Here is a 27,504-nt window from a genome sequence, read left to right on the forward strand (position 1 = left end):
TTGACAGTAACAGAAAATATTACTGCTGCACTGGACAAATAATACCAACACGCTTGCGTTTGGAAATAGAGCCATTGAAAGTGTGTGAAAACACAGACTACTACTGAAATCAAATAAAAAATAATGAACATACAATGTTGCTATGTGAAAGATATATTTTACAATCTTTGTGGGTATATTTTTTTCTGGAAAATCTTGCCCTTTGGCCCTCTGTATTTCCATGATGATTAATTGACAGGAATATCTGCTGAATTAATCTGACAATGCTGTTTTCCCTCAGGTCTTTGGCAAACAATAAATTAAAAGCATTACCCAGGGATTCCTTCATCGACCTGGACTCATTGATAGAGCTGTGAGTTGTTATGCATGTGCATTCGATGTGTAGTGATTATTTCTTTAACTGTATAAACATTTGATGATTACTTTCAGGACAACTTCAACAAAGGCAGTTTGCAAAGAAAGACTTAAAGCACAAGTTCATATTTTTTCAACCAAATTTCTATTTTTGATGTAAATGGCATGTTATAGAAGAGTCCAGACACTTTTTTGGTGATTTCAGTTGGTTATGAGAAACTCGTTTTGAGAAACTCGTTCTGCAATGCCAGGGTAGGAATAAAACATTAACAAAAGCTCACAAATCACGCAAATACGTCCAATTTAGAAACGGCAACACTCTCTGTATAGTGATTCAGGTCTTTAGATGTTGTACATATGAAATTGTGTCATTCCAAACTTTTTCGGCAACGTTATATTCCATTGTGTTCGACTTGAGCAAGACTTTTCTGGCTAGCCCGAGCTTGCGCACTCTTCTATAACATGCCATTCACATAAAAAATAATAATTTGGTAGAAGAAATATGAGCTTGTCTTTTAAATGTTTTCTTTAATGCTGAGCACATGAACAGCAATGGCAAACCTTGCATGTGTTGCAGCTGTATTATACACATTGAATTGCTAATTTCTCTGGTTAATTTAACCTATTCTAATATTCATGCGGGGAAAGTACTCTAAAAGTCATTATTTTGAGTAATCCAATGGATTACATTACTGATGACAATTTTAAACAGGTAATCTGATCTGTAATGTAATACAAACCATCAAATCACAATTGGAAAAGTTATCATCAGCATATCAATGAAAGTCATTTTGTGTTTCTCCTAAAGGTAACATATACAATGAGTTTATGATGCTGAGTTTTTGAAAGAAACTTGTTCTCGTAAGGATGAGTTGGAGGAGGAAATGAAGAAGGATTATTACACCCCTATCCACTATCTGAATGCCAGTCTTACCGTAGAGAAGGTCAGAAAGGTTGTTGAGCGGGCTAAACCAAAGAAAGCCACAGGAATTGATGACTTATCTAATGAAGTTTTGAAGGCACCTAAATTGTTGCAAACACTATTTGGTCTCTTCCAGGCTTGTTTTGAGAAAGGCATTATTCCATCTTTATGGTACAAATCTATAATCAAGCCTATTCCAAAATCCTCAAAAAATGACCCTAAAATCCCATTGAACTACAGAGGGATTACTCTCATTAGCACTGTATATAAGTTTTATTCCTGCATTCTAAATAACAAGCTCTCCCACTATGTAGAACTGTCTGGTCAGCTTGCTGATGAACAGAATGGCTTTAGGAAAGCCAGAGCCTGTATAGACCACATCCACTGAGTATACAAAACATTAAGAACACCTGCTCTTTCCATTACCCTTGAGACAATTGAGACATGGATTGTGTATGTGTGCCATTCAGAGGGTGAATGGGCAAGACAAAAAATATAAGTGCCTTTGAATGGGGTATGGTAGTAGGTGCCAGGCGCACCGGTTTGTGTCAAGAACTGCAATGCTGCTGGGCTTTTCACGCTCAACAGTTTCCCATGTGTATCAAATGTATCAAGAATGGTCCACCACCCAAAGGACATCCAGCCAACTTGACACAACTGTGGGAAGCATTGTAGTCAACATGGGCCAGCATCCCTGTGGAACGCTTTCGACTCCTTGTAGAGTCCATGCCCCGACGAATTGAGGCTGTTCTGAGGGCAAAAGGGGGGTTGCGCAACTCAATATTAGGAAGGTGTTCCTAATGTTTGGTATACTCCGTGTATACAGTATACTGTCTCTAAAGTGATCCGAGCTAGAATTCAAGAGAGAAAACCAACTTTTGCCTGATTTATTGATTTTCAGAAGGCTTTTGATTTGGTGAATAGAAACCTTGCTTTTAGACTAAAATGGGAATTGATGGAAGATTCTATGGCGCAATTAAAGCCCTGTATAGATGTCCAGTTGCCTGTGTACAGGTAAATGAACTGAGGACTGGATGGTTTCCCACTCTGTTTGGGCTCAAACAAGGTGATGTGCTCTCCCCAACGTTATTTGCCTAACGACTTGGCCCATCAAATCAAACATGAACATTTAGGAGTTAAACTAAATGACACGACTCTGGGTATACAACTGTATGCAGACGATATTGTCCTTGCAGAGACTGAGCATGATTTGCAATGTATGCACTGTCAATCTCTGGTGTACGAAGTGGAGATTAATGATCAACCAAGATAAAACCCATATAATGCACTTCAGAAAAAAGGGTACAATAAGAAGTAATCGTTACTTTTGTTTTGGAGCAATACCCCTAAAGTACACTTGCTCATATCAATACCTTTGTTTCCTTTTTGATGAATACATGACCTTTGAGGGGTGTAAAACGTCCCTATCTGAATTTGCAGGTAGAGCATTGGGGTCCATTGGTAGTAAATTGGAAATCTCTAAAGACCTTGGCTATTGGACATATTCACAACTCTATAATTCATGTGTCTATAATTGAACTATGCTGCTGAAATCTGGGGTTGTAAAGAAGCCAACACAGCTAACTCTATTCAAAACAGAGCCATAAGATGTTTCCTTGGAGTGCATACACCTTGCTATTCAAGATGACATGGGATGGGAGCCCAATGAAATGAGACAGAGGGGTGAAATTATTAGGTTATGGAACCGTCTTATCGATATGCCTGAGGACAGAGTAACAAAAAAGGGTTTTCAACATGGATAAAACACACTCAATTACATATTTAAGGAAGCTGATCTACAACACGTATTTAGAAACAAGTTACGATGCAATGTTAACCTGATCAAACACAAGTTAACCCTTAGCTAAAAAGAAAAATGGTCAACTGATACAGTTGAAGTCAGAAGTTTACATACACCTAGGTTGGAGTCATTAAAACTCGTTTTTCAACCACTCCACAAATGTCTTGTTAACAAACTATAGTTTTGGCAAGTCGGTTAGGACATCTACTTTGTGCATGATACAAGTAATTTTTCCAACAATTGTTTACAGACAGATTATTTCACTTATACACTGCTCAAAAAAATAAAGGGAACACTAAAATAACACATCCTAGATCTGAATGAATGAAATAATCTTATTAAATACTTTTTTCTTTACATAGTTGAATGTGCTGACAACAAAATCACACAAAAATTATCAATGGAAATCAAATGTATCAACCCATGGAGGTCTGGATGTCAGTAGTTCCGATGTGGATGTGGTGGAGGAGTCAGGCGCAGGACACAGAGGATACGTCCAAAAGACTTTAATAGTCCAAAGAGCAACAAACAAAACACGACCTCGAAAACAGACGGAGGCGAGGCAATTACGCAAACACGCGTAAACAATAATCCCAAACATAGACAGAGTGCAAACACGCAGCTCTGCACGACAGGCAGAAAATACAACACACAATCAGACTAATGCAAAACAAGGAACTTATACGACAAGTAATCAACACACAAATGGACACAGGTGTAAAAGACAGACAAAAGCAATCACACTACGAAACATAGAGCGGTGGCAGCTAGTACTCCGGGGACGGCGAACGCCGAAGCCTGCCCGAACCAGGAGGAGGAGCAGTCTCGGCAGAATCCGTGACAGTACCCCCCCCTTGACGCGCGGCTCCAGCCGTGCGCCGACCCCGGCCTCGGGGACGGCCAGGAGGACGCGGACCCGGGCGCGTGGGATGCCCACGGTGGAACTCAGTCAGGAGGGATGGATCGAGGATGTCCCTCCTGGGCACCCAGCACCGTTCCTCCGGACCGTACCCCTCCCACTCCACGAGATACTGGAGACCACTCATCCGGCGCCTCAAGTCCAAGATGGTCCGGACCCTGTACGCCGGGGCCCCCTCGATGTCCAAAGGGGGCGGAGGGGTCTCTCCTATCTCATCTTCTTGGAGTGGGCCAGCTACCACCGGCCTGAGAAGAGACACATGGAACGAGGGGTTAATATTTTTGTACTCTATAGGCAGTTGTAACCTGTAACACACCTCGTTCAATCTTCTCAGGACTTTGAAGGGCCCCACAAACCGCCGACCCAGCTTCCGGCAGGGCAGGCGGAGGGGCAGGTTTCGAGTCGAGAGCCAGACTCGATCTCCCGGTGCGTACACCGGTCCCTCACTGCGGTGGCGATCGGCGCTCGCCTTTTGTTGACGGATGGCACGCTGCAGATGGACATGGGCAGCGTCCCACGTCTCCTCCGAGCGCCGAATCCACTCGTCCACCGCAGGGGCCTCGATCTGGCTCTCGTGCCATGGTGCCAGGACCGGCTGATAACCTAAAACACACTGGAAAGGTGTTAAATTGGTGGAGGAGTGGCGGAGAAAGTTCTGGGCCATCTCTGCCCAGGGGATGAACCTAGACCACTCCTCCGGCCGGTCCCGGCAATAGGACCTCAAAAACCTACCCACATCCTGGTTGACACGTTCCACCTGCCCATTGCTCTCTGGGTTGTACCCCGAGGTAAGGCTTACCGAGACCCCCAATCGTTCCATGAACGCCCCCCAAACTCTGGAGGTGAACTGGGGACCTCGGTCAGACACAATATCCTCGGGGACCCCATAGTGCCGGAACACATGGGTAAATAGGGCCTCAGCGGTTTGTAGGGCAGTAGGGAGACCCGGCATTGGAAGGAGACGACAGGCCTTGGAAAACCGATCCACAACGACCAAAATTGTGGTATTCCCCTGGGAGGGGGGTAGGTCGGTTACAAAATCCACCGATAGGTGGGACCATGGTCGTTGTGGAACGGGCAGGGGATGTAACTTACCCCTGGGCAAATGTCTAGGCGCCTTACACTGGGCACACACCGAGCAGGAGGAGACATAAACCCTCACATCCTTAGCTAACGTTGGCCACCAGTATTTCATGCTAAGACAGTGCACGGTCCGGCCAATACCTGGATGTCCAGAGGAGGGTGATGTATGAGCCCAATAAATAAGACGATCACGAACCTCGAGCGGAACGTACGTCCGCCCCACAGGACACTCGGGGGGAGTAGGGTCGGTACGCAGTGCCCGCTCGATTTCCGCATCGACCTCCCATACCACCGGAGCCACCAAACAAGACTCCGGCAGTATGGAAGTAGGCTCGTTGGACCTCTCCTCTGTGTCATACCGCCGGGACAGGGCGTCTGCCTTACCATTCTGGGACCCTGGGATGTATGTGATCTTAAAAACAAACCGGGTTAGGAACATGTTCCACCTAGCCTGACGAGGGTTCAATCTCCTAGCTGCCCGGATGTACTCCAGGTTACGGTGATCAGTCAGAATGAGGAAAGGGTGTTGAGCCCCCTCAAGCCAATGCCTCCACACCTTTAGGGCCTGGACTACGGCTAACAGCTCCCTGTCCCCAACGTCATAGTTGCGCTCCGCCGAGCTGAGCTTCTTGGAGTAGAACGCACAGGGGCGGAGTTTAGGTGGCGTGCCGGACCGTTGTGACAGGACTGCCCCAATACCGGTCTCGGACGCGTCTACCTCTACTTGGAATGGTAAAGAGGGATCCGGATGCGCCAGCACCGGGGCCGAGGTGAACAGGTTCTTCAGTTTGACAAATGCCCTGTCCGCCTCAGCCGACCACTGCAAACGAACCGGACCCCCCTTTAGCAGGGACATAATGGGAGCTGCAACTTGTCCAAAACCCCGAATAAACCTCCGGTAGTAATTAGCAAAACCCAAGAACTGCTGCACCTCTTTTACAGTGGTTGGAGTTTGCCAATTACGCACGGCCGATACACGGTCTACCTCTATCTCCACACCAGACGCGGACAACCGATAACCCAAAAAGGAGACGGACTCCTGGAAGAACAGGCATTTCTCTGCCTTGACATACAAGTCATGCTCCAACAGTCTTCTCAACACTCGGCGCACCAGGGCTACATGCTCGGCTCGTGTAGAAGAGTACACTAGGATGTCGTCGATGTACACTACTACACCCTGCCCATGCATGTCCCGGAAAATCTCGTCAACAAAGGATTGGAAGACTGAAGGAGCATTCATTAACCCGTATGGCATGACGAGATACTCGTAATGACCCGAGGTGGTGCTAAATGCTGTTTTCCATTCATCCCCCTCCCTAATGCGCACCAGATTGTACGCGCTCCTGAGATCCAACTTTGTGAAGAACTGCGCTCCGCGTAACGATTCCGTCATAGTCGCAATCAGTGGAAGTGGGTAACTGTACTTAACTGTGATCTGATTGAGACTACGGTAATCAATACACGGGCGCAATCCCCCGTCCTTCTTCTTCACAAAGAAGAAACTCGAGGAAACCGGGGAAGTGGAGGACCGTATGTATCCCTGTGCCAAGGACTCGGCTATGTAAGTCTCCATAGCCGCTGTCTCCTCTTGAGACAGGGGATACACACGACTCCGTGGAAGAGCCGCTCCTGTTTGGAGATTTATCGCACAGTCCCCCTGTCTATGAGGAGGTAGCCGTGTTGCCCTCGATTTGCTGAACGCAAGTGCTAAGTCCTCATACTCAGGGGGAATGCGCAGTGCGGGCACTTGGTTCGGACTCTCTACCGAGGTCGCCCCTACGGAAACACCTAGACATCTCCCTACACACTGGGCAGACCACTCCATAAGAGCCCTCTGTTGCCACGCAATGGTAGGATCATGGGTGCTTAACCAGGGAAGCCCCAACACCACGGGGTACGCAGGAGAGTCAATCAGATAAAACTGAATGATCTCCTCATGACCCCCCTGCGTCGTCATCGTCAGTGGTGCTGTGACCTCCCTGATCAGGCCCGACCCCAACGGCCGGCTGTCTAAGGCGTGGACAGGAAATGGAGCTTCTACCGGCCGAAGGGGAATTCCTAACCTACAACAAAATGCCCGATCAATAAAGTTCCCAGCTGCGCCTGAATCTACTAGCGCCTTATGCTGGGAATGAGGTGCCACCTGTGGAAATCTCACAGGAATACTCATGTGACCAACAGAAAGCTCTGGGTAAGTGGGGCGCCTACTCACCTGAAATGACTCCCCAGTGCGTGACCTGTTGTCCCCTCTCCCAGGAGACCCTCCCCAGCACCTGGCCGCGGTGTGTCCTCCACGACCACAGTTGGTGCAGGGGATGGCCCCCCTCGGGTTCTCTCTCCTCCTCTCTCTAGCGCCAGCACCCCCGAGCTCCATGGGAATCGGCTTGGAGGTGCTGGAGGGTGGAATGGACGACCCCCACTCGGGACGTCCGCGGGTAGCCAGCAGGGTGTCTAGACGGATGGAAATGTCCACCAACTGGTCGAACGACAGGTTGGTGTCCCTGCAGGCCAGCTCACGACGAACGTCCTCTCGTAGGCTACACCGGTAGTGGTCGATGAGGGCCCTCTTATTCCACCCCGCATCCGCCGCTAGCGTCCGGAACTCCAGTGCGAACTCCTGTGCGCTCCTCTTCCCCTGTCGGAGGTGGAACAGACGCTCTCCCGCCTTGCCGGATAGACAGGAGATGAGGGCGGAGACGCTCTCGTATCCCGAGGGCGCCGGGTGTATGGTGGCCAGGTAGAGTTCCACCTGCAGGAGGAATCCCTGACACCCGGCTGCAGAACCGTCATATGCCCTCGGGAGCGAGAGCCGAATGCCACTGGGTTCCGGTGCTGAGAGAGGAGGACTGGCCGTTGGTGATGGGATGGTGTAAGAGTGCGTGGGCACCTCTCGAGTCACCAACCGGCGCAGAGTGTTGGACACCTCGTCCATGGCGGCCCCAAGTTGCCGGATCATGGTGTCTTGGTAGCTGATCCGGTCTTCCAGGGATTCGGGTGCCGCCGCTGTTCCTGCTGACTCCATAGTTTAGGTGTGTTGTTCTGTCAGTAGTTCCGATCTGGATGTGGTGGAGGAGTCAGGCGCAGGACACAGAGGATACGTCCAAAAGACTTTAATAGTCCAAAGAGCAACAAACAAAACACGACCTCGAAAACAGACGGAGGCGAGGCAATTACGCAAACACGCGTAAACAATAATCCCAAACATAGACAGAGTGCAAACACGCAGCTCTGCACGACAGGCAGAAAATACAACACACAATCAGACTAATGCAAAACAAGGAACTTATACGACAAGTAATCAACACACAAATGGACACAGCTGTAAAAGACAGACAAAAGCAATCACACTACGAAACATAGAGCGGTGGCAGCTAGTACTCCGGGGACGGCGAACGCCGAAGCCTGCCCGAACCAGGAGGAGGAGCAGTCTCGGCAGAATCCGTGACACTGGATTTGGAGTCACCCTCAAAATTAAAGTGGAAAACCACACTACAGGCTGATCCAACTTTGATGTAATGTCCTTAAAACAAGTCAAAATGAGGCTCAGTAGTGTGTGTGGCCTCCACGTGCCTGTATGAACTCCCTACAACGCCTGGACATGCTCCTGATGAGGTGGCGGATGGTCTCCTGAGGGATCTCCTCCCAGACCTGGACTAAAGCATCCGCCAACTCCTGGACAGTCTGTGGTGCAACGTGGCGTTGGTGGATGGAGCGAGACATGATGTCCCAGATGTGCTCAATTGGATTCAGGTCTGGGGAACGGGCGGACCAGTCCATAGCATCAATGCCTTCCTCTTGCAGGAACTGCTGACACACTCCAGCCACATGAGGTCTAGCATTGTCTTGCATTAGGAGGAACCCAGGGCCAACCGCACTAGCATATGGTCTCACAAGGGGTCTGAGGATCTCATCTCGGTACCTAATGGCAGTCAGGCTACCTCTGGCGAGCACATGGAGGGCTGTGCGGCCCCCCAAAGAAATGCCACCCCACACCATGACTGACCCACCGCCAAACCGGTCATGCTGGAGGATGTTGCAGGCAGCAGAACGTTCTCCACGGCGTCTCCAGACTCTGTCACGTCTGTCACGTGCTCAGTGTGAACCTGCTTTCATCTGTGAAGAGCACAGGGCGCCAGTGGCGAATTTGCAAATCTTGGTGTTCTCTGCCAAATGCCAAACATCCTGCACGGTGTTGGGCTGTAAGCACAACCCCCACCTGTGGATGTCGGGCCCTCATACCACCCTCATGGAGTCTGTTTCTGACCGTTTGAGCAGACACATGCACATTTGTGGCCTGCTGGAGGTCATTTTGCAGGGCTCTGGCAGTGCTCCTCCTGCTCCTCCTTGCACAAAGGCGGAGGTAGCAGTCCTGCTGCTGGGTTGTTGCCCTCCTACGGCCTCCTCCACGTCTCCTGAGGTACTGGCCTGTCTCCTGGTAGCGCCTCCATGCTCTGGACACTACGCTGACAGACACAGCAAACCTTCTTGCCACAGCTCGCATTGATGTGCCATCCTGGATGAGCTGCACTACCTGAGCCACTTGTGTGGGTTGTAGACTCCGTCTCATGCTACCACTAGAGTGAAAGCACCGCCAGCATTCAAAAGTGACCAAAACATCAGCCAGGAAGCATAGGAACTGAGAAGTGGTCTGTGGTCACCACCTGCAAAACCAGTCCTTTATTGGGGGTGTCTTGCTAATTGCCTATAATTTCCACCTGTTGTCTATTCCATTTGCACAACAGCATGTGAAATTTATTGTCAATCAGTGTTGCTTCCTAAGTGGACAGTTTGATTTCACAGAAGTGTGATTGACTTGGAGTTACATTGTGTTGTTTAAGTGTTCCCTTTATTTTTTTGAGCAGTGTAATTCACTGTATCACAATTCCAGTGCTTACATACACTAAGTTACATACACTAAGTTGACTGTGCCTTTAAACAGCTTGGAAAATTCCAGAAAATGATGTCATGGCTTTAGAAGCTTCTGATAGGCTAATAGACATCATTTGAGTCAATTGGAGGTGTAGCTGTGGAAGTATTTCGTTGCCTATCTTCAAACTCAGTGCCTCTTTGCTTGACATCATGGGAAAATCAAAAGAAATCAGCCAAAACCTCAGAAAAAAAATTGTAGACCTCCAGAAGTCTGGTTCATCCTTGGGAACAATTTCCAAACGCCTGAAAGTACCACGTTCATCTGTACAAACAATAGTATGCAAGTATAAACACCATGGGACCACGCAGCCGTCAAACCGCTCAGGAAGGAGACGCGTTCTGTCTCCTAGAGATGAACGTACTTTGGTGCGAAAAGTGCAAATCAATCCCAGAACAACAGCAAAGGACCTTGTGAAGATGCTGGAGGAAACAGGTACAAAAATATATATATCCACAGTAAAACGAGTCCTATATCGACATAACCTGAAAGGCTGCTCAGCAAGGAAGAAGCCACTGCTCCAAAACCGCCATAAAAAAGACAGACTACGGTTTGCAACTGCACATGGGGACAAAGATCGTACTTTTTGGAGAAATGTTCTCTGGTCTTATGAAACAAAAATAGAACTGTTTGGCCATAATGACCAACGTTATGTTTGGAGGAAAAAGGGGATAATTGCAAGCTGAAGAACACCATCCCAACCGTGAAGCACGGGGGTGGCAGCATCATGCTGTGGGGGTGCTTTGCTGCAGGAGGGACTGGTGCACTTCACAAAATAGATGGCATCATGAGGAAGGAAAATTATGTGGATATATTGAAACAACATCTCAAGACATTAGTCAGGAAGTTAAAGCTTGGTCGCAAATGGGTCTTCCAAATGGACAATGACCCCAAGCATACTTCCAAAGTTGTGGCAAAATGGCTTAAGGACAACAAAGTCAAGGTATTGGAGTGGCCATCACAAATCCCTGACTTCAATCCTATATAAAAGTTGTGGGCAGAACTGAAAAAGGGTGTGCGAGCAAGGAGGCCTACAAACCTGACTCAGTTACACCAGCTCTGTCAGGAGGAATGGGCCAAAATTCACCCAGCTTATTGTGGGAAGCTTGTGGAAGGCTACCCGAAATGTTTGACTCAAGTTAAACAATTTAAAGACAATGCTACCAAATACTAATTAAGTGTATGTAAACTTCTGACCCACTGGGAATGTGATGAAAGAAATAAAAGCTAAAATAAATAATTCTCTCTACTATTATTCTGATGTTTCACATTCTTAAAATAAAGTGGTGATCCTAACTGATCTAAAAAGGGAATTTTTACTAGGATTAAATGTCAGGAATTGTGAAAAACTGAGTTTAAATGTATTTGGCTAAGGTGTATGTAAACTTCCAACTTCAACTGTATATGGCTAAAACCAAAACTCAGAACTTATAACCAGATCAAAAACACCTATGATTCAGAACCCTATGTCACCTGTCACCTAACAAGAAATCAAGATCCTTGTGTGCCCGTTAAGAACCGGTTTACTACCTCTGGCAGTTGAAGTAGGTAGGTTCAATGCCATAAAAGAAGAAGAGCGGCTATGTAAAGTCTACGATTTAGGGGAGATCGAAAATTAACTTTTATTTTATTGTACTTTATATGATTTGAGATTAACCTTGTTTCAAAAAATGCAACAACAAAAACCAGAACTATTCTGGAGTAGTGATGAAGAAAAACTTGAATGGCTATTTAGAAAAGGAGTGTCCCTGGTTGCAAATTTCTTTCCAAAGCTTGGAAGACGTGACAAGATCAGTTGTATAACTGAAAGGTTTTTGTGTTTCAATTGTTTTCATTTCAGTAGGATTGCAAATGTGTGTGTATGTACGTGCAGTACCAGTCAAATGTTTGGACACACCTACTCATTCATGTTTTTTGTTGTTGTTTTTTTAAACAATTTTTTACATTGTAGAATGATAGTGTAGACATGAACACTATGAAGTAGCACATATGGAATCATGTAGTAACCAAAAACAAGTTAAACAAATCAAAATATATTTTATATTTAAGATTCTTAAAATAGCTACCCTTTGCCTTGATGACAGCTTTGCACATTCTTATTATTCTCTCAACCAGCTTCATGAGGTAGTCACCTGGAATGCATTTCAATTAACAGGTGTGCCTTCTTAAAAGTTAATTTGTGGAATTTCTTTCCTTCTTAATGCGTTTGAGACAATCAGTTGTGTTGTAACAAGGTAGGGGGGTATACAGAAGATAGCCCTATATGGTAAAAGACCAAGTCCATATTATGGCAAGAACAGCTCAAATAAGCAAAGAGAAGGTCAGTCAATACGGAAAATTTCAAGTGCAGTCGCAAAAACCCTCAAGCGCTATGATGAAACTGGCTCTCATGAGGATCACCACAGGAATGGAAGACCCAAATCAAATCAAATCAAAAGGTATTTGTCACATACACGTGTTTAGCAGATGTTATTGCGGGTGTAGCAAAATACTTGTGCTTCTAGCTCCGACAGTGCAGTAATATCTAAAAAGTAATATCTAACAATTTCACAACATATACCCAATACACACAAATCTAAGTAAGGAATGGAATTAAGAATATATACATATATGGACGAGAAATGACAGAGCGGCATGGATTAAGATACAGTATAATATTATAGAATATTATAGAATACAGTATATACATATGAGATGAGTAATGCAAGATATGTAAACATTATTAAAGTGACTGGTGTTCCATTTCTTAAAGTGGCCAGTGATTTCTATAGGCAGCAGCAGCCTCTAATGTGCTAGTGATGGCTATTTAACAGTCTGATGGCCTTGAGATAGAAGCTGTTTTTCAGTCTCTCTGTCCCAGCTTTGATGCACATGTACTGACCTTGCCTTCTGGATGATAGCGGGGTGAACAGGCAGTGGCTCGGGTGGTTGATGTCCTTGATGATCTTTTTGGCCTTCCTGTGACATCGGGTGCTGTAGGTGTCCTGGAGGGCGGGTAGTTTGCCCCCGGTAATGCGTTAGGCAGACCGCACCACCCTCTGGAGAGCCCTGCGATTGCGGGCGGTGCAGTTGCCGTACCAGGCGGTGATACAGCCCGACAGGATGCTCTCAATTGTGTAAAAGTTTGTGAGGGTTTTAGGGGCCAAGCCACATTTCTTCAGCCTCCTGAGGTTGAAGAGGCTCTGTTGCGCCTTCTTCACCACACTGTCTGTGTGGGTGGATCATTTCAGTTTGTCAGTGATGTGTACGCCTTGGAACTTGAAGCTTTCCACCTTCCCCACTGCGGTCCCGTCGATGTGGATAGGGTGGTGCACCCTCTGCTGTTTCCTGAAGTCCACGATCATCTCCTTTTGTTTTGTTTTGTTGATGTAGATTGAGAGGTTATTTTCCTGGCACCACACTCCCAGAGCCCTCACCTCCTCCCTGTAGGCTGTCTCGTCATTGTTGGTAATCAAGCCTACTACTGTTGTGTCGTATGCAAACTTGATGATTGAGTTGGAGGCATGCTTGGCCACACAGTCATGGGTGAACAGGGAGTACAGGAGGGGGCTGCGCACGCACCCTTGTGGGGCCCCAGTGATGAGGATCAGGGAAGTGGAGGTGTTGTTTCCTACCTTCACCACCTGGGGGTGGCCTGTCAGGAAGTCCAGGACCCAGTTGCACAGGGCGGGGGTCAGACCCAGGGCATTGAGCTTAATGATGAGCTTGGAGGGTACTATGGTGTTGAATGCTGAGCTATAGTCAATGAACATGGGTATTCCTGTTGTCCAGGTGGGATAGGGTAGTGTGCAGTGTGATGGCAATTGCATCATCTGTGGATCTATTAGGGCGGTAAAAATAATTGAAGTGGGTCTAGGGTGACAGGTAAGGTAGAGCTGATATGATCCTTGAATCTTCATGATGACAGAGGTGAGTGCTATGGGGCGATAGTCATTTAGTAAAGTTACCTTTGCTCTCTTGGGTACAGGAACAATGGTGGCCATCTTGAAGCATGTGGGGACAGCAGACTGGGATAGGGAGAGATTGAATATGTCCGTAAACACACCAGCCAGCTGGTCTGCGCATGCTCTGAGGATGCGCCTAGGGATGCCGTCTGGGCCAGAGTTACCTCTGCTGCAGAGGATACGTTCATTAGAGTTACCATCCTCAGAAATTGCAGCCCAAGTAAATGCTTCACAGAGTACCAGTCACAGACACATCTCAACATCAACTGTTCAGAGGAGACTGTGTGAATCAGGCCTTCATGGTCGAATTGGTGCAAATAAACCACTACTAAAGGACACCAATAAGAAGAAGAGACCTGATTGGGCCAAGAAACACGAGCAATGGACATTAGACCGGTGGAAATTTGTCCTTTGGTCTGGAGTCCAAATTTGAGATTTTTGGTTCCAACCGCCGTGTCTTTGTGAGATGTGGTGTGGGTGAACGGATGATCTCTGCATGTGTAGTTCCCACCTTAAAGAATGGAGGAGGAGGTGTTATGGTGTGGGGGTGCTTTGCTGGTGACACTGTCTGTGATTTATTTAGAATTCAAGGCACACTTAACCAGCATGGCTACCACAGCATTCTGCAGTGATATGCCATCCCATCTGGTTTGGGCTTAGTGGGACTATCATTTTCAACAGGACAATGACCCAACACACCTCCAGGCTGTGTAAGGGCTATTTTACAAAGAAGTAGAGTGATGGAGTGCTGCATCAGATGACCTGGCCTCCACAATCCCCCTACCTCAACTCAATTGAGATGGATTGGGATGAGTCGGACGGCAGAGTGAAGGAGAAGCAGCCAACAAGTGCTAAGCATATGTGGGAACTCCTTCAAGACTGTTTGAAAAGCATTCCAGGTGAAGCTGGTTGAGAGAATGCCAAGAGTGTTCAATGCTGTCATCAAGGCAAAGGGTGGCTATTTGAAGAATCTCAAATATAAAATATATTTTGATTCGTTTGACACTTTTTTGGTTAGTACATTATTCCATATGTGTTATTTCATGGTTTTGATGTCTTCACTATTATTCTACAATGTAGAAAATAGCAAAAGTATTCAGCCCCCTTGGCGTTTTTCCTATTTTGTTGCATTACAACCTGTAATTGAAATTGATTTTTATTTGGATTTCATGTCAATGAAGTGAAATGAAAAAAATTACTTACTAAATAAAAATAACGGAAAAGTCGTGCGTGCATATGTATTCACCCCCTTTGCTATGAAGCCCCTAAATAAGATCTGGTGCAATCAATTACCTTCAGAAGTCACATAATTAGTTAAATAAAGTCCACCTGTGTGCAATCTAAGTGTCACATCTCAGTATATATACACCTGTTCTGAAAGGCCCCAGAGTCTGCAACACCACTAAGCAAGGGGCAACACCAAGCAAGCGGCACCATGAAGACCAAGGAGCTCTCCAAACAGGTCAGGGACAAAGTTGTGGAGAAGTACAGATCAGGGTTGGGTTATTAAAAAATATCAGAAACTTTGAACATCCCACGGAGCACCATTTAAATCCATTATAAAAAAAATGGAAAGAATATGGTGCCACAACAAACCTGCCAAGAGAGGGCCGCCCACCAAAACTCACGGACCAGGCAAGGAGGGCATTAATCAGAGAGGTAACAAAGAGACCAAAGATAACCCTGAAGGAGCTGCAAAGCTCCACAGCGGAGATTGGAGTATCTGTCCATAGGACCACTTTAAGCCATACACTCCACAGAGCTGGGCTTTACGGAAGAGTGGCCAGAAAAATCCATTGCTTAAAGAAAAAAATAAGCAAACACGTTTGGTGTTCGCCAAAAGGCATGTGGGAGACTCCCCAAACATATGGAAGAAGGTACTCTGGTCAGATGAGACTACAATTGAGCTTTTTGGCCATCAAGGAAAACACTATGTCTGGTGCAAATCCAACACCTCTCATCACCCAGAGAACACCATCCGCACAGTGAAGCATGGTGGTGGCAGCATCATGCTGTGGGGATGTTTTTCATCGGCAGGGACTGGGAAACTGGTCAGAATTGAAGGAATGATGGATGGTGCTAAATACAGGAAAATCCTTGAGGGAAACCTGTTTCAGTCTTCCAGAGATTTGAGACTGGGACGGAGGTTCACCTTCCAGCAGGACAATGACCCTAAGCATACTGCTAAAGCAACACTCGAGTGGTTTAAGGGGAAACATTTAAATGTCTTGGAATGGCCTAGTCAAAGCCCAGACCTCAATCCAATCTGTGGTATGACTTAAAGATTGCTGTACACCAGCGGAACCCATCCAACTTGAAGGAGCTGGAGCAGTTTTGCCTTGAAGAATGGGCAAAAATCCCAATGGCTAGATGTGCCAAGCTTATAGAGACATACAGCAGCTGTATGTCTCTATAAAGAGACTTGCAGCTGTATTTGATGCGAAAGGTGGCTCTACAAAAATTTTTTGGGGGGGAATCTTCAAAGTGGTAGGCATGTTCTGTAAATCAAATGATACAAACCCCCCAAAAAATCAATTTTATTTCCAGGTTGTAAGGCAACAAAATTGGAAAAATGCCAAGGGGGGTGAATACTTCGCAAGCCACTGTATTTATGTATGTGCATATATACAGTGGGGAGAACAAGTATTTGATACACTGCAGATTTTGCAGGTTTTCCTACTTCAACAAGAAAGTCACATTGTATGATTTTTAAGTAATTAATTTGCATTTTATTGCATGACATAAGTATTTGATACATCAGAAAAGCTGAACTTAATATTTGGTAGAGAAAGCTTTGTTTGCAATTACAGAGATCATACGTTTCATGTAGGTCTTGACCAGGTTTGCACACACTGCAGCAGGGATTTTGGCCCACTCCTCCATACAGATCTTCTCCAGATCCTTCAGGTTTCGGGGCTGTCGCTGGGCAATACGGACTTTCAGCTCCCTCCATAGATTTTCTATTGGGTTCAAGTCTAGGCCACTCCAGGACCTTGAGATGCTTCTTACGGAGCCACTCCTTAGTTGCCCTGGCTGTGTGTTTCGGGTCGTTGTCATGCTGGAAGACCCAGCCACGACCCATCTTCAATGCTCTTACTGAGGGAAGGAGGTTGTTGGCCAAGATCTCGCGATACATGGCCCCATCCATCCTCCCCTCAATACGGTGCAGTCGTCCTGTCCCCTTTGCAGAAAAGCATTCCCAAAGAATGATGTTTCCACCTCCATGCTTCACGTTTGGGATGGTGTTCTTGGGGTTGTACTCATCCTTCTTCTTCCTCCAAACACGGCGAGTGGAGTTTAGACCAAAAAGCTCTATTTTTGTCTCATCAGACCACATAACCTTCTCCCATTCCTCCTCTGGATCAACCAGATGGTCATTGTCAAACTTCAGACGGGCCTGGACATGCGCTGGCTTGAGCAGGGGGACCTTGCGTGCGCTGCAGGATTTTAATCCATGATGGCGTAGTGTGTTACTAATGGTTTTCTTTGAGACTGTGGTCCCAGCTCTCTTCAGGTCATTGACCAGGTCCTGCCGTGTAGTTCTGGGCTGATCCCTCACCTTCCTCATGATCATTGATGCCCCACGAGGTGAGATCTTGCATGGAGCCCCAGACCGAGGGTGATTGACCGTCATCTTGAACTTCTTCCATTTTCTAATAATTGCGCCAACAGTTGTTGCCTTCTCACCAAGCTGCTTGCCTATTGTCCTGTAGCCCATCCCAGCCTTGTGCAGGTCTACAATTTTATCCCTGATGTCCTTACACAGCTCTCTGGTCTTGGCCATTGTGGAGAGGTTGGAGTCTGTTTGATTGAGTGTGTGGACAGGTGTCTTTTATACAGGTAACGAGTTCAAACAGGTGCAGTTAATACAGGTGGAGAACAGGAGGGCTTCTTAAAGAAAAACGAACAGGTCTGTGAGAGCCGGAATTATTACTGGTTGGTAGGTGATCAAATACTTATGTCATGCAATAAAATGCAAATTAATTACTTAAAAATCATATAATGTGATTTTCTGGATTTTTGTTTTAGATTCCGTCTCTCACAGTTGAAGTGTAGCTATGATAAAAATGACAGACCTCTACATGCTTTGTAAGTAGGAAAACCTGCAAAATCGGCAGTGTATCAAATACTTGTTCTCCCCACTGTAATTATCATAATTTTTTGGGGATACAGCAAATACAGTGTCTTATAAGCCCATGTGGGCTGGGCATCAGGAAGATGCTTGACACTATGATAAAATCAATCAATCATACAATGAAAACAATAACAGACCCTTTAGTGACGCCAAGTTTGAAACGAGTTAAGGGTGAGGAGTCATCATCTAATTGCACGAATTGGAGTCTGTCGGACAGGTAAGAGCGAAACCAAGAGAGCGCCCAACCTCGAAGACCGACATTTGTCTCTAGTCGTCTGAGAAGAATATGATGGTCAATAGTATCAAATGCTGCGCTTAGATCGAGACGCATGAGTACAGAGATAGATTATAATTTGTGACTTTTATAAGTGTGGTTTCAGTGCTGTGGTGACTGATAGGATTCATAGACAGAATTGGAGTTTAGAAAATCTGTAAACTGCTGATTTAGTGTTGGCTATGCTGTGACTGATATCTGGTTGTCTGCCCTTGCAAAGGGACCTGCGAGGAAATGCCTTTGAGTGTGACTGCCGTGCCAAGTGGCTGATGATGTGGCTGAAGAGCACCAATGCCACGGTTTCCGATGTAATTTGTGCCGGACCCAAGGACATGAAGGACAAGCGGCTGAACGACATGGCCAGCCTGCACAATGAATGCATCTCCACTGGTGAGGGAGCCCTCCATCATAAGGCCTACTTAACATAAACTCATATATATATACAATATATAAGAGTTGCCATAAACTATGAGAAGCATATTAGACATAACCATGGTAGCTGTTGAAAGGAAACACTTTGGAGGTTATGAGGAAATTCACAAAACAACAGTGATAACAAAAGTTCATCTGACAAGACTGAATTCAAACATTACAGTGTTGATTTTATGTGCAATTTACTTTTATTGTTGCCTGATGACTTATCCTGAATTTAATTTAGCTGCTCTATCAATCGCTACAGACAGTACATTGTCTGTATCTGCCATCCTAGAAGTCGTTCATGTGACTTCAAAATGAGGGGCGTTGTACAAAACAAACCAATCAGAGTATCAAAGTTGATAACGTCATCGTGTATGCCGGCTCTGGCCCAACCCATCGGTTTCTGGGACCAATCAGAACAGTCAGAATGTGTTTGCATTCCAGAAGTCGTCTGGGAGGGAGATAAATCGAGACTTATCATGGGCATGGCGTGGCGTTTGTCCGGAGTGATGTGGATAGGTAGCCAGGCAACTTTTACTGTACTTTTCGAAAGTATTTGGCAATAACAGAATTTGGAACTACTCGGGATACATTTTATTTCACCTTTATTTAACCAGGTAAGCCAGTTGAGAACAAGTTCTCATTTACAACTGCGACCTGGCCAAGATAAAGCAAAGCAGTGCGATAAAAACAACTACACAGAGTTACATATGGGGTAAACAAAACATAAAGTCAAAAATACAACAGAAAATATATATACAGTGTGTGCGAATGTAGTAAGTTATGGAGGTAAGGCAATAAATAGGACATAGTGCAAAATAGTTACAATTTCGTATTAACACTGGAATGATAGATGTGCAAAAGATGATGTGCAAATAGAGATACTGGGGTGCAAATTAGCAAAATAAATAACAATATGGGGATGAGGTAGTTGGGTGGGCTAATTTCAGAAAGGCTGTGTACAGGTGCAGTGATCGTAAGCTGCTCTGACAATTGAAGCTTAAAGTTATTGAGGGAGATAAGAGTCTCCAGCTTCAGAGATTTTTGCAGTTCGTTCCAGTCATTGGCAGCAGAGAACTGGAAGGAATGGCGGCCAAAGGAGGTGTTGGCTTTGGGGATGACCAGTGAGATTTACCTGCTGGAGCGCATACTACGGGTGGGTGTTGCTATGGTGACCAGTGAGCTAAGATAAGACAGGGATTTGCCCGGGTGGGTGTTGCTATGGTGACCAGTGAGCTAAGATAAGACTGGGATTTGCCTAGCAGTGATTTATAGATGACCTGGAGCCAGTGGGTTTGGCGACGAATATGTAGTGAGGGCCAGCCAACAAGAGCGTACAGGTCACAATGGTGGGTAGTATATGGGGCTTTGGTGACAAAACGGATGGCACTGTGATAGACTACATCCAATTTGCTGAGTAGAGTGTTGGAGGCTATTTTGTAAATGACATCGCCGAAGTCAAGGATCGGTAGGATAGTCAGTTTTACGAGGGCATGTTTGGCAGCATGAGTGAAGGAGGCTTTGTTGCGAAATAGGAAGCCGATTCTAGATCTAACTTTTGATTGGAGATGCTTAATGTGAGTCTGGAAGGAGAGTTTACAGTCTAACCAGACACCTAGGTATTTGTAGTTGTCCACATACTCTAGGTCAGACCCGCCGAGAGTAGTGATTCTAGTCGGGTGGGTGGGTGCAAGCAGCGTTCGGTTGAAGAGCATGCATTTAGTTTTACTAGTGTTTAAGAGCAGTTGGAGGCTACGGAAGGAGTGTTGTATGGCGTTGAAGTTTGTTTGGAGGTTTGTTAACACAGTGTCCAATGAAGGGCCAGATGTATACAAAATGGTGTCGTCCGCATAGAGGTGGATCCGAGCGTCACCAGCAGCAAGAGCAACATCATTGATATACACAGAGAATAGAGTCGGCCCGAGAATTGAACCCTGTGGCACCCCCATAGAGACGGCCAGAGGTCCAGACAACAGGCCCTACGATTTGACACACTGAGAAGTAGTTGCAGGGCAAGTTGCAGCGGAGGGTGCAGAGCTGGTGGCTGGGGTAGTAGTAGCCAGGTGAAAAGCATGGCCAGCTGTAGCAAAATGCTTGTTGAAATTCTCGATTATTGTAGATTTATTGGTGGTGACAGTGTTTCCTAGCCTCAGTGCAGTGGGCAGTTGGGAGGAGGTGCTCTTATTTTCCATGGACTTGACAGTGTCCCAAAACTTTTTGGAGTTAGTGCTACAGGATGCAAATTTCTGTTTGAAAAAGCTAGCCTTTGCTTTCCTAACTGATTGTGTATATTGGTTCCTGACTTCCCTAAAAAGTTGCATATCGTGGGGGCTGTTCGATGCTAATGCAGTACGCCGGAGGATGTTTTTGTGCTGGTCAAGGGCAGTCAAGTCTGAGGAGAACCAGGGGCTATATCTGTTCTTAGTTCTGCATTTTTTGAATGGGGCATGCTTATTTAAGATTGTGAGAAAAGCACTTTTAAAGAACAACCAGGCATCCTCTACTGACGGAATGAGGTCAATATCCATCCAGGATACCCGGGCCAGGTCAATTAGAAAGGCCTGCTCGCTAAAGTGTTTTAGGGAGCGTTTGACAGTCATGAGGGGTGGTCGTTTGATCGCGGACCCATTACGGAAGCAGGCAATAAGGCAGTGATCGCTGAGATCCTGGTTGAAGACAGCAGAGGTGTATTTAGAGGGTAAATTTGTCAGGATGATATCTATGAGGGTGCCCATGTTTACAGATTTAGGGTTGTACCTGGTAGGTTCGTTGATAATTTGTGTGAGATTGAGGGCATCTAGTTTAGATTGTAGGTTGGCCGGGGAGTTAAGTATATCCCACTTTAGGTCACCAAGCAGTACGAACTCTGAGGATAGATGGGGGGCAATCAGTTCACATATGGTGTCCAGGGCACAGCTCGGGGCTGAGGAGGGTCTGTAGCAAGCGGCAACAGTGAGAGACTTATTTCTGGAAAGGTGGATTTTTAGAAGTAGAAGCTCAAACTGTTTGGGCACAGACCTGGATAGTACGATAGAGCTCTGCAGGCTATCTCTACAGTAGATCGCAACCCCACCCCCTTTGGCAGTTCTATTGAGACGGAAAATGTTGTAGTTGGGGATAGACATTTCTGAATTTTTGGTGGCCTTCCTAAGCCAGGATTCACCACTACTAGAACATCAGGGTTGGCGGAGTGTGCTAACGCAGTGAATAACTCAAACTTAGGGAGGAGGCTTCGGATGTTAACGTGCAAGAAACCAAGGCTTTTACGATTACAGAAGTCAACAAATGATAACGCCTGGGGAGTAGGAGTGATACTGGGGGCTACAGGGCCTGGGTTAACCTCTACATCACCAGAGGAACAGAGGAGGAGTAGGATAAGGATATGGCTAAAGGCTTTAAGTACTGGTCTTCTAGTGTGTTGGGTACAGAGAAAAAAAGGGTCAGGTTTCCAGGCGTTGTAGAATAGATTCAGGGCATTATGTACAGAAAAGGATATGGAAGGATATGAGTACAGTGGAGGTAAACCTAAGCGTTGGGTAACGATGAAAGAGATAGCATCACTGGAGGCACCGATTGAGTCGGTCTCCGTGTGTATGGGGGGTGGGACAAAGGAGCTATCTAAGGCAGGTTGAGCTGGGCTGGGGGATCTACAGTGAAATAGTACAATAAGAAATAACCGAAACAGCAATAAGCAAGGTATATTGACATGGGAGAGAGGCATAAAGCAATCACAGGTGTAATTTGAGAGAGCTAAGACAACAGCTGGTAATGGCAACAAAGTTTGGGCTGAGGCTAAACATAAACAGGATGCGGTATCGTAAAAAGGAACAGTCCAGCAGGCATCAGCTGTATAGCTGAGTTATCATAAGGTCCGGTGAACAGCAATAGGATAGTTCGGAGGTAGTTCGGGGGCTGCTATAGCACTAGTGAGCAAGAGGCCACGGCTAGCGTGTGCTAGCGGGCCGGGGCTAGCAGATGGATCTTCGTGGTCGACGTCGTAACGGGAAGCCTGTTGTAACCACATCAGACGATTACCTCGGCAGACCAGTCGTGTTGGATCGGCGGGGCTCCGTGTCAACACTAGGAGGTCCCGTCCGGTTGACAGAGAGGTAGATAGCCGGGAGATGGGCCTGGCTCAAGGCTAACTCAGGGCTGATTAGCCAACCACAAACGTCCATTTGGTTGCAGCTAGTTAGTAGCGATGAATCCGGTGTTAAAGGTTCAGTGATTCCAGCAGAAAAACCGATATGTTCAGGGTCGATAACACACTGTGCAGACAGTGCAGACTGGCCGAATAATAGTCCAAGCTAGAGCTGGCTGGCTGGTAGGTAGTGCAGGCCACGGCCACGGACAATGGTGAAGACCACTAACGGTGACTAATAGCAAGTAGCTAGTTAGCTGGCAAGCGATGATCCGGTGTTAAGGTCCAGTGATTCAGTGGTTCCGGCAGAAAATCTGATATGCTCTGGCTCGATAGCACGATGTGCAGACTGTGCAGACTGGCCGACAATTGTCCAGGCTAGATCTGGCTGGTAAGGTAGTGCAGGCCACGGCCACGGACAATGGTGAAGACCGCTAACGGTGGCTAATAGCAAGTAGCTAGTTAGCTGGCTAGCTGGCTAGTTTCAGCCAGAGGTTCTGGATAAAAATGTATGAAGAAACAACAGAATCCATTCCACATTGGGTGAGGCGGGTTGCAGGAAAGTATATTTTGTTAAAGGATGGAAAGTGAGATTGAGAAATATATACGAAAAAAACAGGCTATTTACATAAGGACACTACAGAAAACACGACCGCACTGCTATGACATCTTGGATCATCTTGGATCATTATTATACATTCAGTAACATAACGAGAATATTAATGAAACATTTGGGATTGATACAGCATACTACTTAAAAGGTTTGAGTGATAGGTCTAACTGGTGTCTCCAAATGGCCACACCTTCCAAAGTGTGCACAGTTCCTAATTCATTTCAATACACTTTTATGTTTCATGGAAAGCTTTCTTTAGCTCTCCTGGCTTTCCCTTTTGGAGCAACTGAAACAAGACCACTTGTGGTTTTTGTATAGATTGCACCCCTGCGTCCCCAACCTCTCACAATTACTGTTGTTGTTTACACTTAATCTCTCGTGGACAGATCTACATAAACATAACTGGGACCGTAGAATCTGTCGGAAAGGAATGGGATGCATAGGATAACGAGCAGCAATTGTTCCGGTGTTTTTTTTTTTGTCACTGGTTATTTGGACAAATCACAATTTTGCAGGTGTTAGCACCTTTCATATTTCGGAAGGGGAGGGGATTTTCAGCCCGTAACCTGCAAAGTCAGAGGATGGAGCTCCTCGTTCCGATTCCACTCCTCATACTAGCATCTCTTCATCTCTTCTCTTAACACGTATAGAACCAGAACTTAATCGAGCAGCTGACCAATTACGTGAAACTTTAGTTGAAGATTAGTTTACACTACACAAAAATTGTTTATTACAAATCATACTAATGCTAAGATTGCCCACTCTCCACAGATTTTATCCACCATCAGTCGGTGCCGTCAGAGTCTCTGTCTGTGGACACATTCTCTTATAAAAATGACGTCTATGTGGCCATCGCTGCACCAAACACAGAGAGTTGTATGGTTTTACAGTGGGACCACATTGAGATGAACTTCAGGACTTATGACAACATCACAGGTATTTGGTAACATGACATCTTACGTCACTGAAGATGACATTTTCCTCTCTCAAACACACTTGTTGTGGGCAAGTACACAGTAAAATTTCAAATAGACTGGATGAGTGAAATTATAAAATGCAGCACAATTTATGTTTTAACTTATTTTTTCCATGGGAAGGATGATACATTTAACCAGAGTGTTAGTATACATGCAGATTCATGCTGACACTGTACACACAAAGCATTTGCGAGCTCCAGTATCATATTTCCAGTTTTTTTAAACGTTACAGTGTGTTTACTGATAACGTGTGTGTTGGCAAGAGGAAAATGCTGCCCTTAATGTCAAGTGACAAAATCACTGCTTAAATAGTGGTGAGTATTATCATCAATCATTTTGTGGTTTATGTCTAGTGCTGTTTCTCTTCCTTCTCCTTAATTAATATATTTCCAGTATTTTAAAGCCAGAAAACTATCATTTGAATTTCTAAATGTATCTGTTCTGTGTCTCAAATCTCAGGCCAGTCAATCGTTGGGTGCAAGTCGGTCGTCATCCAGAACCAGGTCTTTGTCATAGTGGCCCAGCTCTTTGGTGGTTCTCACATATACAAGTTTGATGAAGACCAGAGCAGGTTCAGCAAGTTTCAGGATATTGAGGTATCCAAGATCTCCAAGCCCAACGACATTGAAGCCTTCCAGATTGCTGGCGAGTGGTTCTTTGTGATTGCCGACAGCTCAAAGGCAGGGCTCTCCACTCTCTACAAGTGGAACGACAAGGGCTTCTACTCCTATCAGTCCCTGCATGAGTGGTTCCGTGACACTGATGCTGAGTTTGTGGATCTGGATGGCAAGTCCCACCTCATCTTGGCCAGCCGCTCCCAGGTGCCTGTAATCTACCAGTGGAGCAGGAATGCCCAGACGTTTGCCCTGCAGGGCGAGATCCCCAACATGGAGGATGTGGTGGCCGTCAAGGCCTTCCGGGTCAAGGAGGACCTCTACCTGGCCATGACACGCTATATAGGTGACTCTAAGGTACTCCGCTGGAGCGGCAAACAGTTTATGGAGATCCAAGCCCTGCCCTCGCGAGGTGCTATGATTCTCCAGCCGTTCTCCTTCAAAGAGCGCCACTATCTGGCCCTGGGCAGCGACTATACCTTCTCACAGATCTACCTGTGGGACGCTGATAAGAAAGTCTTTGAGCGCTTCAAAGAGGTGTACATCATGGCACCACGCTCCTTTACCGTGGTATCCACCGACCGCCGGGACTTCATTTTCTCCTCCAGCTTCAAGGGCAATACGCAGATCTTCGAGCATATCATCATCGACTTGAGCTTATGAGATAGTCTGGGCTTCAGCCCCTGCATCTTATGTCTTCCATTATAAAAGTTGACATTTTTGTGGGGGAAAGGAGGGACAAGGGGCCAAGAGAGGGAGAGGGAACTCAAGCAGCATTATCAACTATGTATTCCTATTAAGCACCTCTTGTGTTTGTATACCGTTTTTAATCAGTCATGTCCCCCAGTACTGTTCTGTTTACTTTTATACGCACAGGTAATCTTGGTTAACCCAGAACTAAAATCTCACGAAATTTGGTCACCTGAGGGATTCAGTTCTGGGTCTACACGTGTTAGAAATTGGGAGTTCCAGTTTGCAAAGTCTTGCAAAAGGAAACTCTCAGCCAACTCTTTTCCTTTTCCACAATGTACATTGCCTTATCAGCACAAGCGTTTTAGTGTTTTGTTTGTCCTGCTGCTGGGCCACCTAGCTATGAATAGTGATCACTCCCATCTGCTTTGTAGATATAGGGAAAAGTGGCAGCAGCACAAACCTTTAATAACGATATTGTATGACCCAGAACCCTTGTGACCCCGAACCCAGAACTCTTAAACAATCATTAGCAGTACACATTTATGTTTTTATTTAGTTTATATCGTCCATATAAGCAGTTTCACAAATATTTGGGCATTTACAAAAGTTTTCGTTGCTCAGATTTGTTTTTTATTCCACATAATTTACAATTACTCAAGTCCCTAAACAAATCTTTGTTGCAGAAGTACAACTAGATATATGTGTATTGATTGACTATATTCAATCAGTTCCGCTTTAGCCGACAACCGCATAGCGTTTTTTGGGGGGCTGTGTCGGAGGTGGAACTACGTTAGAGCTGTGAAATCCACAAGCGGCACATGGCATTATACCTAAAGCGGACATTGCCATTAGCTGCACAGAGTCGCATTACGAGAAATTCCATGCAGCCTGGTTTACAAGCTCGAACACTGGAATGTGAGATGTAATCCAGACCTCGAATAGGTTGATAGAAATTATTTCGTTTGAATGATTTTCAATTTGAGCGTCATTATTTCTATACACTACTTTCTCGTTCTGAACTTCTAACGCAAGTAGGATGGTTGTGGCTTCGTAACAATGATCAAGAGAAGCTGCTCACCGATTTGACAGCTACAGTTACAGTTACACCTCCGACACCTGCAAAACATCAGCAATGCGGGTTTCGGCTATCGCCGGTTAACACTTGAAGGCATCATCATAGATATTGACTACGCTAGTTTGATTGTTAAAAACATTGACCAAATAAGCCAACATTAAAGGTCTACAGATGTATTATTTTGGACAATAATGATACATATTAACATATATGCTATTATAGTATTTTTTTTGGGGGGGGTGGGGGGGTAGATCAGCTTTAATATTACGTTATTATAGTATTGATGAGGTTACTTTCTGACAGAAAGTATGTCTCATCCATGTATGATCGCATTCTCCCTCCATATTGCACAGCTGGTGTTTTGCTTGTCAGTCTCATGTAATAACTCATTGTTATCACGTAAACTCTGTGAAATTGTCTCTGCCTCAAACAGCAAAGTTACAGTTGGTGATCAGAGTTCAAATGAGAATTGATCATATGTCTTGCAGAGAACACAGCCACAATAATTGTATTGTCGTTTTTTTTATATAGATTTCCAGGTCTCAAATGTAACATTTGCATAGTATATAATTATACTGGTAGCGTATTTAACCACCATATGGCAATATTTGAGCC

The 27,504-nt window shown here is 45.6% G+C and overlaps 1 protein-coding gene across 1 annotated transcript in view; it reads left to right on the forward strand.

Moving 5' to 3' along the window:
• lgi2a (leucine-rich repeat LGI family, member 2a) overlaps positions 1-25,784 on the forward strand; it is a gene marked incomplete at both ends in the record, with an annotated part of 63,211 nt that extends 37,427 nt beyond the window's left edge. Inside the window, 4 exons of the mRNA XM_084165795.1 lie at positions 281-352; positions 18,580-18,749; positions 24,302-24,466; positions 24,967-25,784. Of these exons, the coding sequence (XP_084021921.1) occupies positions 281-352; positions 18,580-18,749; positions 24,302-24,466; positions 24,967-25,784 (1,225 nt within the window). The remainder of the gene's footprint in view (positions 1-280; positions 353-18,579; positions 18,750-24,301; positions 24,467-24,966) is intronic.
• Positions 25,785-27,504: the final 1,720 nt, after the last annotated feature.

Source organism: Coregonus lavaretus (assembly GCF_964263955.1).
Source record: "Coregonus lavaretus genome assembly, chromosome: 7".
Taxonomy (NCBI): Eukaryota; Metazoa; Chordata; class Actinopteri; order Salmoniformes; family Salmonidae; genus Coregonus; species Coregonus lavaretus.